The sequence below is a fragment of the Oncorhynchus masou genome, chromosome 18 (assembly GCF_036934945.1).
Source record: "Oncorhynchus masou masou isolate Uvic2021 chromosome 18, UVic_Omas_1.1, whole genome shotgun sequence".
NCBI lineage: Eukaryota > Metazoa > Chordata > Actinopteri > Salmoniformes > Salmonidae > Oncorhynchus > Oncorhynchus masou.
The window spans coordinates 58,459,747-58,472,754 of NC_088229.1; the positions used below are offsets into that span (position 1 = coordinate 58,459,747).

General features: G+C 39.6%; 1 protein-coding gene across 2 annotated transcripts; it reads left to right on the top strand.

The window, feature by feature from the left end:
• The first annotated feature begins 4,813 nt into the window (after positions 1-4,813).
• Positions 4,814-8,487, top strand: LOC135504962 (gap junction delta-3 protein-like). Of its 2 annotated transcripts, XM_064923930.1 has the most exons (4): positions 4,814-4,943; positions 5,087-5,243; positions 5,403-5,490; positions 5,591-8,487. In XM_064923930.1, exon 4 carries the CDS (start codon positions 5,844-5,846, stop codon positions 6,747-6,749), a length of 906 nt encoding a protein of 301 aa, XP_064780002.1. In that variant the 5' UTR covers positions 4,814-4,943; positions 5,087-5,243; positions 5,403-5,490; positions 5,591-5,843; the 3' UTR covers positions 6,750-8,487. The 2 variants fall into 2 exon arrangements, with proteins under 2 accessions (XP_064780002.1, XP_064780001.1); XM_064923929.1 differs by having other exon boundaries at positions 4,814-5,243.
• The last annotated feature ends 4,521 nt before the right edge of the window (positions 8,488-13,008 follow it).

Here is a 13,008-nt window from a genome sequence, read left to right on the forward strand (position 1 = left end):
CCCCTCTTTATACCTGTATTAGTCAAAAAAAATTAAACTATGATTCCACTACATGGGGGGAAGCAGGGGCGCTCCAGTACTGGCTGTAATGCACCATAACAATGGATGACAATCGCTGATAAACCCCAAAACGACTCGATCGCTATTGTTAGTACACACCGGTAGTGTCTGTTTTCCGGTGTCGCGAACTAGTTAGCACACGGTGTCGTTCCAGCTTCCCACCTGTACTATCTGGGGGCGAACGGTAGGCAGTCTCTTATCGGTCACGGTTGTACCGCAGTTCTGTTAACGGCGTGCAATGAAAACTCCGATAATATTTGTATTTCCCTTTTGACACGTTAAGTGTCACACAAGCATGAAGATGTCGGGGGACATTCATGCAGACACCAATGGGTTCTGCAAAGGGTCATGAAGTAACACTAATTTTCCCAATAGGAAAACAAATCAGAGCTAACTCATACGGTTTTTAGGACTACAAAAAACTTGTTTGTAGGACAAGTTGGGATCTTTTTGTTTCGGTGAAATGTATTCGGGAAATTACGGTGATTTTAATAACCATAATATCGACGTATATTTGGAGTAATGCAATGACAGTGTGCGTGTGGTCCTCCCACTACAACTATCGAGGCTCTCATTCTGGTAACATGATGATCGATGCTTGACTACCGTTTGTAAATTAGCCAACCTGCATAGCCTACCACTACTGTATCTGCGAGCTGTTGGCGAGAGCGCAGGTGCCAAGACCAGAGTAGGCACATTTGCTATTTCACGCAACAGTTTTTGACAAAACGACCGGTTTGGGTGAAAATGCTATGGAAGCACATCAAACTTTAGATTTTTATTTGGTACAGAACTTACATTTTGTGTCATTTTGTCATAACTCACTGATTTTTATCCACAATTCCATTTGGTGAAAACATACCACAGGTGGGGAAATGCGCATGGCTATGTCCTCTGCAGATTCTATGAGAATCTTGTCGCCAAAGGGATGGAAACCTAGCTAGAGCGGCAATTTATTTTCATGCGAATATTCTATACTGAACGAAAATATAAATGCAACATGTAAAGTGTTGGTTTCATGAGCTGAAATAAAAGATCCCAGAAATTTCCCATGTGCACAAAAAAGTATTTCTCACACGTTTGTTTACATCCCTGTTAGTGAGTATTTCTTCTTTGCCAAAATAATCCATCCACCTGACAGATGTGGCATATCAAGAAGCTGATTAAACAGCATGATCATTACACAGGTGCACCTTGTGCTGGGGGCAGTAAATTTTTTTTTTTTTGTCACAACACAATGCTACAATTGCAATTGGCATGCTGACTGCAGGAATATCCACCAATGCTGTTGCCAGATAATGTAATGTTCATTTCTCTACCATGAACCGCCTGCAATGATTTTGGCAGTACCTCCAACCGGCCCCAAAACCGCAGACCAAGTGTTACACCTGCCCAGGACCTCCAAATCCGGCTTCTTTACTTGCAGGATCATTTGAGACCAGTCACAGCTGATGAAACTGATTAGTATTCCTGTCTGTAATAAAGCCCCTTCCTGGGGAAAAACTCATTTTGATTGGCTGGGCCTGGTTCCCAAATATGTCCTCCCAGGCCCACCCATGGCTGCCTCCCTGCCCAGTCATGTGAAATCCAGATAGGGCCTAATGAAATTATTTCAATTGACTGATTTCCTGATATTAACTGTTAATCAGTAAAATAATTTAAATGGTTGGTTTAATGTTTTCTCCATTACATGTTCAACTCTATCGGCAGTTTAGTCACTAACACTGTTGCGTTAAACAGCAAATGTGACATGACTCTGGTCTTGTTACATGCGCTTTAGCCAACAGCTAGTCTACATAATTTGATTATTATGGATACGAGCGAGAATATTTGTAGGCTTATTTGTCAAACGAGCATCGATCATAATGCCACCAGAATAATCCCTCGACATGTTTTGGAAAGGAGCATGAAACGTGCACATTCAACACCCTGTGAAGGTAATGACTTTACTCGCATGGAAACGTGGTTACTGATAGTCCAAATATGTTTTTTTTTTTTTTTTTGCTCATTCAAACAGCGTGTCGACAAGGGGAGATGTGCTGTCAAACCGGCCCAGTTTTCTATTGCGGTCAAGTGAGCCGACACTCGCAAAACGCAGTCAAGCCACCTGCACTTGAATTTGCGCATGGATTCTCGTGCTCAAAGACACCACTTTACGGTATCGCGTGTTTTCTGGTAGAGAAACTGAATCGAATGAACTCTCATGCAGTTAGAGACGATAGCTACAAATCATTTAAAGCAAACAGTTTTTAAAGCACACTTATTCAATCTTCCATAATCATAATTATACCAAGTCTGGTTTTTTGTTTTCACTTTCAAAAATGACTTTGATATCAGGGGTAGAGTGGAGGCTGCAAAGCCTGCAGTGCTGTTAAGGAAATGTTAAATTGTTAAAGCAAGATGTGTTTACAGTCCTGACATACAAACACCATTAGGCTACTGCAACCTCACTCTACCCATGATATCAAAGTCATTTTTGATCAATTCAGGCGGCAACTGAACCGTCTTTTACTGCTTTTTGTCTCTGACAAAAGAGTTGTTGACGTCCACAAAAAAAATCACACTGCCTGCTCGATAGGAATCCAGCTATGCCCATACAAAAATGAATTTGTTGCTGTAAACTTCCTGCAAATTTGCTGCAAGATAAATAGTGTGCCACAAAATGTTGCTAGAAGTTTGGAAATGTTTGCCACTAGTTGTGAATCTGCTGCAACCCTTTGGCGACAATAAAAATGTTTGCCACTAGTGGCAAACGTTTCTTCTGGTGAACAGTTCCAAGATCAATAACCGCTGATGACCAATCAGGGAATTAGAAAGTGACAACCAATTAGGTGGTTTAGAAAAATCTGTTGGAAAATGGAAACCAAGCTATCTAGCTAGCTACCTACCAAAGTTCTCAGTTGAGTGTCTAACTTATCAAGTAAACTTCCTAATAAATGCTAAAATTGTGTAAGCTAATTGATGCCTTGTTAGCAATGCAATGTTTTATGATATAGAGTGAAAAACATTTTGTTGATACCAGTTTCAATCTGTCAGCGCCACTGACTGGCTAGCGCTCAGCTAGCTATTAGACTGTCTCTTAATGATGAAGTCCTCAGCTGGCTAGCGCTTAGCTAGCGTTTTTGCACAATTACAGTGAAAGCTAGCCACCTATCTAATTATTTGCCTAAACAATGTTCCCGTCTTTGAATACCAATATGCTAGTGTCACTCTTCAGTAGCACATCAGCTAGCATAACAGCTAAGGTAGCAACAATATGAGCTGACTTGACTTTTGCAAATTGATAACCTTTCCCTATCAGTGGTGTTGGGAGGAGGATGCACGAACACCCTGGAAAGATGTTTGTGGTGCACTCTCTCATAACACTTTTTTTGATTGATAAATGAGTGTATCGTCAAGCTTTGATAAGGTAAACAAAATATTCTCATAGATGTAGTCCATGCATTAATTATTTGTAACAATTAGATCATTAATTGCTTTAAACTAGTAGCTAGCTCATGACATTTTTACCATAAAGGCATAAAACATTTTCTTTATGGTGAACCCAAAAATGTGCTTTTTGGTCATAATTTAAGGTTAGGGCTAGGCATAAGGTTAGCAGTGTAGTTCGGGTTTGAAATAGGATGTTATAAATGTGGCTAGGCCAGCTAGTGACCACTGCAGAGCTGCATCCCAATAAATGCCAACCTGCACATCGACATGGAAGGCTATGATTCCAAACATGGTTAATGTAAGTAACTAAATCATCTAAACTGTAACAGGGAAAGTAGCAATTAAACAATTTACCTCAGCCCACAGTTTCATCCGATACTGACATAAAAACGTATTGACCTCATGTAGCCTACATTTAAAGTTCAAAGGATGACTCAATCTAGTCTTTTTCTGCAGTGGGCTAAATTAGGGTCACACAGTGTTTCTTGGTAGTCAAATTTACTTTAAAACAAAGTATTCACTTCACATACATGGTTATGGGCTTGAAAACTGAAGACACCTGTACCATGTCAGATATAGAGTTTAAATTTATTCAATTTTGAGTTTGCATCCCAATATTACATTTCATATATATCACAGAAAACTGAAATATAACAAAACCGTTCGTTTGACATAGAAACACCAGATTTTAAGCAGGTTTAATAATGTTTATTAATTATGAAAAAGATTACAAACATTCCACCCATGAGGCCACTAGAGGATGAATTGTTAATTTGACTGCAGGAAAGGGGTGTAGGCTATTTGAAAATTAAAACAAAGTCAGGGACTGGCCGGCCCAGCCAATCCCACAAAAGCACTCACAACTGTTTTATCAGTAGGTCTACCAGTGCCCACTGGGCGCAGACTTCAGTTCAACGTCTAGTTTTGATTTACATTTGATTGAGTTGTCAACTAATGTGAATTCAACGTGAAATCAACAAAACATTTCACCATGTCATTGGATTTAGGTTCAAAGTTGGGGGGGAAAATATGAAATTCCCTTATGTTGGTGACATCCAATCAGTTTTCCATCAACTTCATCACATTATATTTTTTGTTTGAAATTACATGGTAACAACATTGATTCAACCAGTTTTTACCCAGTGGGTGGTGTATTAATGCTGGGGTGTTCCTGTGTTCTCCCTTGTGAACTGCTCGGGCCGATTGGGAAGTGCTGACTCTTCCTGCCATTAGGAAAAGCCGTCATCAATCAAGAGTATGCACTCTTGAGTAAACAGTAATTATGTTTGTGTACTTTGATATCCCAGATAGGACATGACAGGAATTTCCTTCCCCGTTGACGCCCCAGCAAGCCGACTACTAAAAGCCAACCATTATCACTGTCTAACGTGGAGTTAGACTGTGGTAATAGTCGGCTTGCTAGGAGAAGCACACTGAGGGAATCAACATAGGTTGGCTTAATTTTTTTTTGTCATTGCACCTTTAATAGATGGATGTTATAATGCCTATTGTTTAAAGGTTTTTCTACAGATCTTTTTTTTTTATTGACTGACAGTATTTTGATGACTCATTGACTGCTACCCATTGATTCAAGGCTGCCTCAGGCTGAAGTACCAAATCAAAGAAGGCACCTGCCCACATAAACTAGGCACCCAGAGTGTGTATGCCAGAGGCTAAAGAGTACTTCTACCAGGCTTGTACAGGAAACGGCTTATTATGACGATCTACCATGTATATGGTTGAAAAGTTTGGTATGTTCTCTCAGTATGTTTAACCTCTATGTGAGCAAGTTAATTATTTGTGTGGGTCGTTTTGTATGTAATATTAAGTACACTCAATAATATACCTATATTGTTTTGCCTATGTGCCTCTTAACTAATCAAAACCTCTGTTCTTCAATGTCATTTAAGATCACGAAAGGAGCAGTGGTTTTCACTGAATTGGTTCATTTCCTCAGGAAGCTTAAAAGGAGTTGAAGTAACTTCTCATCTAATACAGGTATTTTCTTGTGTTAATTAATTAAATGTAATGTGGAAGAGGGAATATATTGGAATAGCTATCTTTCTAAGTTTCAATCAAATATTTGGTCTTGTTTCAGGTCATGTGAAGGACACACGTCCATGGAATTAGCCTTTGATCTGTAAATCACCCTGTTCAGATTTTTATCATCCATTTTAGTACTTCTTAAGGAAGGGCTTGTGAGCAGACTTGGCATTTTGACTTGACAACCCTGCATGCCAGTAACTCATGAGGGATAACTATTTCTGAAAATGGACTGAATATAAGTTCCACTAGACCTCCAGAGACCCCCAGAGAGCCAGGAGGAATAGCCCAGACCGAGTCCTCGCATCATGGGTGAGTGGAGCTTCCTCAGCGGCCTCTTCGATGCCCTCCAGGTCCACTCCCCTATGCTGGGCCGCTTCTGGCTGCTGCTCATGCTGGTCTTCCGCATCCTCATCCTGGGCACTGTCGCCGGCGACTTGTTCGAAGACGAGCAGGGGGAGTTTGCCTGTAACACACTGCAGCCGGGCTGCAAGCAGGTGTGTTACGATGATGCCTTCCCCATCTCCCAGTACCGCTTTTGGGTGTTCCACATAGTCCTCATCTCCACGCCGTCCCTCATCTTCCTCATGTACGCCATGCACCACCACAACAAGAGGACCATGCAGTTAGGCCAGCCAAGGTTCAGCCAGCTGATTAGCAACGCCGCCAGGGAAGAGCGCCATCTCCGACAGCTCTATGTTATAAACGTGGCCTTCCGTTTGGTGACAGAAGTGGGATTTCTGGTAGGTCAGTGGTGGCTGTACGGTTTCCAGGTTGAGGCCCAGTTCCCATGCAGCCGCTTCCCATGCCCCTACACGGTGGACTGCTTCGTGTCACGCCCCATGGAGAAGACAGTCTTCCTCTGTTTCTACTTCGCTGTGGGAGTGGTATCTGCCTTGTCCAGTTTCGTAGAGCTCGTCTACGCTTCATTGAAGTGGTTCCGTCCCACCGGGGAGCAGCCAGAGGAGCGGGCATGCGACTGTCAGAACCTCCGGAACCTGCAGCAGGAGGAGGTGAAGATGGAGGAGGAGGAGGAGGAGCAGAAAAGGAGGGGAAGGACCATGTCCGAGGGTGGGAGTAGTAGCGTCAGAATGAAGGGAGGGGCGGTGAGGGGCAGCGCCAGCAGGAAGGTGTCTAGCATTGGACACAAGAGCGTCGGATATCAGGGAAACAACCAGAGCACCAAGACCAGTGTTTCTCCTATATTCATTTAGCAGGTGTGGAAATTGTTGCCACTGCTGCAAAAAATTATGATGAAATTTTTGGTTTTAATATATATTTCTGCCAGACACACTTTTAAATGGATAGTCGTTGACTCAGTGACAGGAAGTCTATGGGAACAGCTAGCTTGTCGTTGTGCTAACGCTAGTAGAAATCCACCCCCGCTACCCTTGCCACCACTGCTGAAACAAATCCTAGGGGAAACACTGAAGACAGTTACGGTGTAATTTAGATTAATTTGAAAGAAATCATGTGTTCAATTAGACAGTGGGTTTGAGTACATTTTGATTTGATTTATTAGGATCCCCAATCATTTCTCTAGAAGTAAATTCTCTCCAATTTCAATTACAACCGAAAGAGCTCATGCTGTGTCTCTAGCCCTCACTCACCTCTTCTGTTTGACGGTGATACCCTTCTGCTGCAGCGACTTCTCATTGGCGAGCTGCAGGAGGGTCACCTCTTTGCATCTGAACAGGTGGGTGAAGAAGGTCTTCTCCAGCAGCTTGTCCAGGGTGATGCTGAAGCCAATGACGACAGCTAGTTAATGCATTGTTGGTATTACTACAATAACGGTAACTGCAGTAACAACTTATTCCCTTTTCGATTACAAGACCGGGAAATGAGGGGAAAGGAAATTGGCCCACACTTAAAAATGTATTTTCATTGGATTTACACAAATGAAGGCCCTGTGAAAGACTAGTTCCTGTCCACGGGGTGTACATCAAATTGGGTGTACATCAAATTGCATCACGCTCACGCTACATATACAGGAGATAGGCTCCTGCCCAATGGGCCATTCTGGCTTGGACCAGGCTACTTACTTACTTTAAACAAAGGAAAGTCATGTGTAATGTAATGTTATTAGGTTACATGTAACGGGTTTGCAATTTCATGCTCTTGGAGTACTTTTTTTGTTTAATTTGTGTTGGTATTTAGACACAAGTTATTTCCCTAAAATGAACATAAAGGAAATACTATTTTCTGTAATGTAAATTGTGGCCGGAAAAGATTTGTGTCAATACTCCATACAGGAACTGCTTGGAGACTAGACCTGTAAAGAAGTCATAACGAGACTGATTGGTCAAGACTCAGGAGGATGCATGAACAACAGGGGGGACTGATATTTGGAGCATGTACACAAAGAATCTCTGAAGTGCATACAGTATAGGCACTGTCATAACTGTGGCTCCATGGTTTCCAATAAGGCCTTCCTACATCCAGCTAATGTATTTCTATGTTATTGTGTGTGGACAATGATATTTTCCAATGGCATTCAAATGTGCTGGATTATACCAAAGTATTTTGCTGTTGGTGTTTACAGCAAATGTCTTATTCATCTTGATCCATTTTATGCAGACCAAGAGTGAGTTAAAATGAAGTGCAATACAGATCAAATAACTTGAATTGAATATACTGTAACTTGGTATGTGTGGTGTGTATGAATCTAGTGTGCAAAATATGACCTACATGAGATCCATGATTACGTCATTTTAATAATTTAATCTCTGCTCGACTGAACCTTTGCACCCGGTGGAAAGAGCCTGCTACATAGTACTATGCAAGGTTTTCCGTTAAGAGTGAATGAAGAATGTTGCACACTATCTGATACCATCGGTGTTGTGAGACTGAGTAATATCTTCTTTGCACTGGCAGTGAAACGTGTGCACTTGAATATGCAACAGGGGTATGCAAAGCAGTTTTTGTGACATGGAAATAAATGTTTTAGAATCAGTCTTGTGAACCTTTGTCTTATTTTAAAAATATACAGTTTGTAGGACTCTCAAAATAACATAGATGTACCTTTGTTATTACAACTATGTAATCTACTTGAATGCAAGATGGTAACACCTTTTATTTCCCTTTCTCATCGGGTGGAGAAGCTAGACCTGACCAGTAAGTGGTATCTGTGAACTCAGCTTGTGTCTTAACTGCAGTGTGTATCAGAGAACAATGGGGGTCAGCAGAGTCATAACTGTGTGTGCCTGGCCTTGTTTCTCATAGCCTGCGTTTAGACAGGCATCCCAAGTCTTGTATTTTTTTCCGCTAATTGGTCTTTTGACCAATCACATCAGAACTTTTTGCACCAGATATTTTTCAGAGCTTATCTGATTGGTCAAAATACAAATTAGTGAAACAAAGATCAGAATTGGGCTGCCTGTCTAACGCAGGCATGATATATCAGAATTATACTCAACGGCAGTTACACTGAACATGACACAAACTGCCTGGGTTTTGAGACCTTCAAAAAAATGTCATACCCCTTGATTTATTGCACATTTTGTTGTGTTGCAGCCTGAATTTAAATGGATTAAATATATTTATTTTCTCACCCATCTAACCACAATACCCCATAATGATAAAGTGAAAACATGTTTTTAGACATTTTTACTAATTTATTGAAAATGAACGACAGAAATATATAATTTTCATAAGTATTCATACCCCTGAGTCAATACTTTCTAGAAGCACCTTTGGCAGCAATTACAGGTATTAGTCTTTCGGGATAAGTCAAAACTGTAACTCGGCCACTCAGGAACATTCACTGTCTCCTTGGTAAGCAACTCCAGTGCAGATTTGGCCTTGTGTTTTAGGTTATTGTCCTGCTCTGTCCAATGGAAAGCAGACTGAGACAAAAAATACATATATGGAGAGTGGTACTCAGTAATGTGTTGTTTTGGATTTGCCTCAAACATAACACTTTGTATTCAGGACACAAATATGTTTTGCAGTATTACTTTAGTGCCTTGTTGCAACCAGGATGCATTTTTTGAAATATTTGTTATTCTTTACAGGCTTCCTTATTTTCACTCTGTCAATTAGTTTAGTTCTGTGAAGTAACTACAACGTTGTTGATCCATCCTCCATTTTCTCCTATCACAGCCATTAAACTCTGTTTGGCCTCATAGTGAAATCCCTAATTGGTTTCCTTCCTCTCCTGCAACTGAGTTAGGAAGGACACCTATTTTCTTTATAGTGACTGGGTGTATTGATACACCATCCAAAGAGTAATTAATACCTTCACCATGCTCAAAGGGATATTTAATGTCTGATTTTATTTTTATTTTTACCCATCTACCAATATTTTGTATCTTTGCAAGGCATTGGTAAACCTCCCTGGTCTTTGTGGTTGAATTTGTGTTTGAAACTCACTGTTCGACTGAGGGACCTTACAGAACATTGCATGAGTGGGGTACAGAGATGGGGCAGTCATTAAAAATCATGTTAAACACTATTATTGCACACAGAGTCCATGCAACTTATTATGTGACTTGTTTAACACATTTTTACTCTTGAACTTACTACTTATTGACTCAAGACATTTCAGCTTTTTACTTTTTATTAATTTGTACAAATAGTTTTTTTTAAATAGTTGAGTAAATAAAGTGCTACCATAATTTGTACACAGATACTAATATGAATTCCTGTTCACATTTTACAATAGGGTACTGATAAATCTCTTTATTTTGCAGTTGTAAACCACTTATAGTAACTACTTTACTTTTGAAACCCCTTTATTAATTAAGAGTTCTTTAAAATAAGTGTTACCAAATTAATGTTTTTGTAAGGAATTAACTAAATGGATTGTTGATGTATTTGAAATATTAACAAAAGACAAAATAACATTTCTTAAATGTCTTTAAATTTCTCCAGTATCATGATTATGAAAAGCAAAGGTTAAGTAACAACTCACTTTTGATTATGTATTAAATAAATGTTTTATTGTCACACAAAGGACAGGTGCAATGAAATGTGTTACAGGGTCAGCCATAGTAGTATGACACATGTGGAGCAAATGAAGATTAAGTTCAACCAAACAAGTTAACCCCAGACTTTCACTCTTAAGGCAATATGTGTGACTTCTCGTTTTTTGTCTTAAATCAAATGAGCTTACAATATAACATTGAGCCATGTATTATCAATATTTAATAAAAGGCATCTTTCAAATAGGCTTTCAAATCTTAAGAAAGTTTTGCACAATGTATGGAGAACTTCCAATGTCAAGGCTGTTACTAGCTGTTGTAAACGCTCAAAAAGGCTTCATGTTACTTTGTTTGAGAAACAGCCAATTGAGAAACAGCCTTTCCTAAAGACTGACTGGTCCAGTCCCTGGAAATGTGGACGTCACCTCACTCGCTTCAGTAGGCTTCTGTGGCATGTTGCTGGGTCAGGGGATTGAACAATGAGGCTAGGGATTCTTTAAGTTTGGTCAGGTATAAAATAAAAGGTTAACCAGGTAGGAAGTCAGTTCAGGAGCAGCAACCATTAGTACAGTTAGCAAACATGTACAACACCAGAATAAACATGGGCAAGGTAAGCACTGGGAAGGCTTCTTATATGTTTTTTTTTAATATATACTTTAAATTCTTGTTAATCTAACTGCACTGTCCAATTTACAGTAGCAATTACAGTGAAACAATACCATGTTATTGTTTGAGGAGAGTGCACAGTTTTGAACATGAAAGTTATTAATAAACAAATTAGGCACATTTGGGCAGTCTTGATACAACATTTGGAACAGAAATGCAATGTTTCATTGGATCAGACCAACATTTTGCACATACACTGCTGTCATCTAGTGGCCAATATGTAAATTGCACCTGGGCTTTTTAAAAATATTTTTTATATTCTCCTACATTCTTTTCACATTTCCACACACTTCCAAGTGTTTCCTTTCAAATGGTACCAGGTCCTTGCTTCAGGGCCTGAGCTACAGGCAGTTAGATTTGGGTATGTCATTTTAGGCAACGTTTTTAAAAAAGGGTCCGTTCCTTAAAAGGTTTTAATTGTCATAGATTTTTATACAAAATTGCTCTTAACTAGTGTTCTAGCACCCCAAGCAACAATATCATAGTTGGTTACCAGTGTGACTGAATAGCATCCAAAAATGTTGTTTCATACAATTGTTTAATTAGGTATTCACAAAAAAGCTGTGAAACCTATTGTTATTTTAGGATTTATATCCTTTGCATAAAATAGCTCAAGCATAGACTGGTAACTTCTTCTCTGATTGAATGAAGATATTCAAGACGCTATCATCATTAAGAGAAAAAAAAGTCACCTGGTAATATAAATGCTTATTTAAGATCTTGCAATGTCCTCAATCCATTACTATCCATGATATTGCCAAGGGTATGGATTACGGATACCGCATTTGGACCATTGGGGTGATGTGAAAGGCTGTCTTCCCGATGATCGCAAGACATTATTGTTTAATATTGGAGTCTGGCTATGCCATTTAGTTTCCCGATTGCATAGTTTTCAAATTTTGCGCCAAATAGAAATAGCTTGAGCAATAATAGGGCCAAAGCGTGGTTTACATTGTTTAAGAGATACGCAGATCAATGAACACCACTTCTTCCAGTGCAATGGGAGCCATCATAGTTATCTCTATTCTCAGCCAGGGAGCGGAAGAGTCATGTCTCAATCAATTTATATTTGGGTGAAATGCTAGTACATGGAAATACAATTTGAAGTTTGGAACAGATAGCACTCCAGAGTCTATCCCTCTCTGTAAATGTGTTCATTTATTCTGGGATCTCTTACCTCTCCATATACATTTTGAAAATGCACTGTGGAATTTATCCCAATAGCCAGAAAGGCTCATAAAATTCAACCGAGATAATAAAAAATAAAAAAACATTTTAAAGTTTTTGGCAATGGTTTTATCTAAAGAAGGAAATATATCTATTCTTAAATATTTAAAATGAGAAATGGTTGGGATTCCATAAGTAGAGGTGGGGTCCTCTGTCAGGTTCTTGGGGGGCAGTAAGGGCAGATTTGGTTAGATTTGTTTTATAACTTGAGATAGAGCTGAATTTGTCTATGATCTTCAAAGCGTTTGGGAGAGATGAGATACATTGTCTAGATAAAGTAAGACATTGTCAGTGTATAATGAGATGACGTGTGGTCCTGTGCAGTTTAGTATAGCATAGCACTGGCATCGCCAGGGTTGTGGATTTGATTCCCATTGGTGGACCAGTGTGAAAAAAGTATGAAAATGTATGCACTCTCGACTGTAAGTCACTTTGGATAAGGGTGAAATGACTAAAATGTAAATGTGATCTGAAGAACTGAGATATATTGGTGTAAATTCTTTTGATTATCGAATTGCCTGGACCAGGGTCTCCATCGACAATAAAAATAGCAGAGGTGAGATGGGGTCACCTTGCCTTCTACTTATTCAGAACGGAGCAGAGCGGGTATTGACTAATGTTACTATAGCTGAGGGATTGGCATATAATATTTTAATCA

What these genes read in the sequence shown, in the direction of transcription:
- LOC135504962 (XM_064923929.1), top strand. Translation starts at nt 5,844, where the DNA reads ATGGGTGAGTGGAGCTTCCTCAGCGGCCTCTTCGATGCCCTCCAGGTC.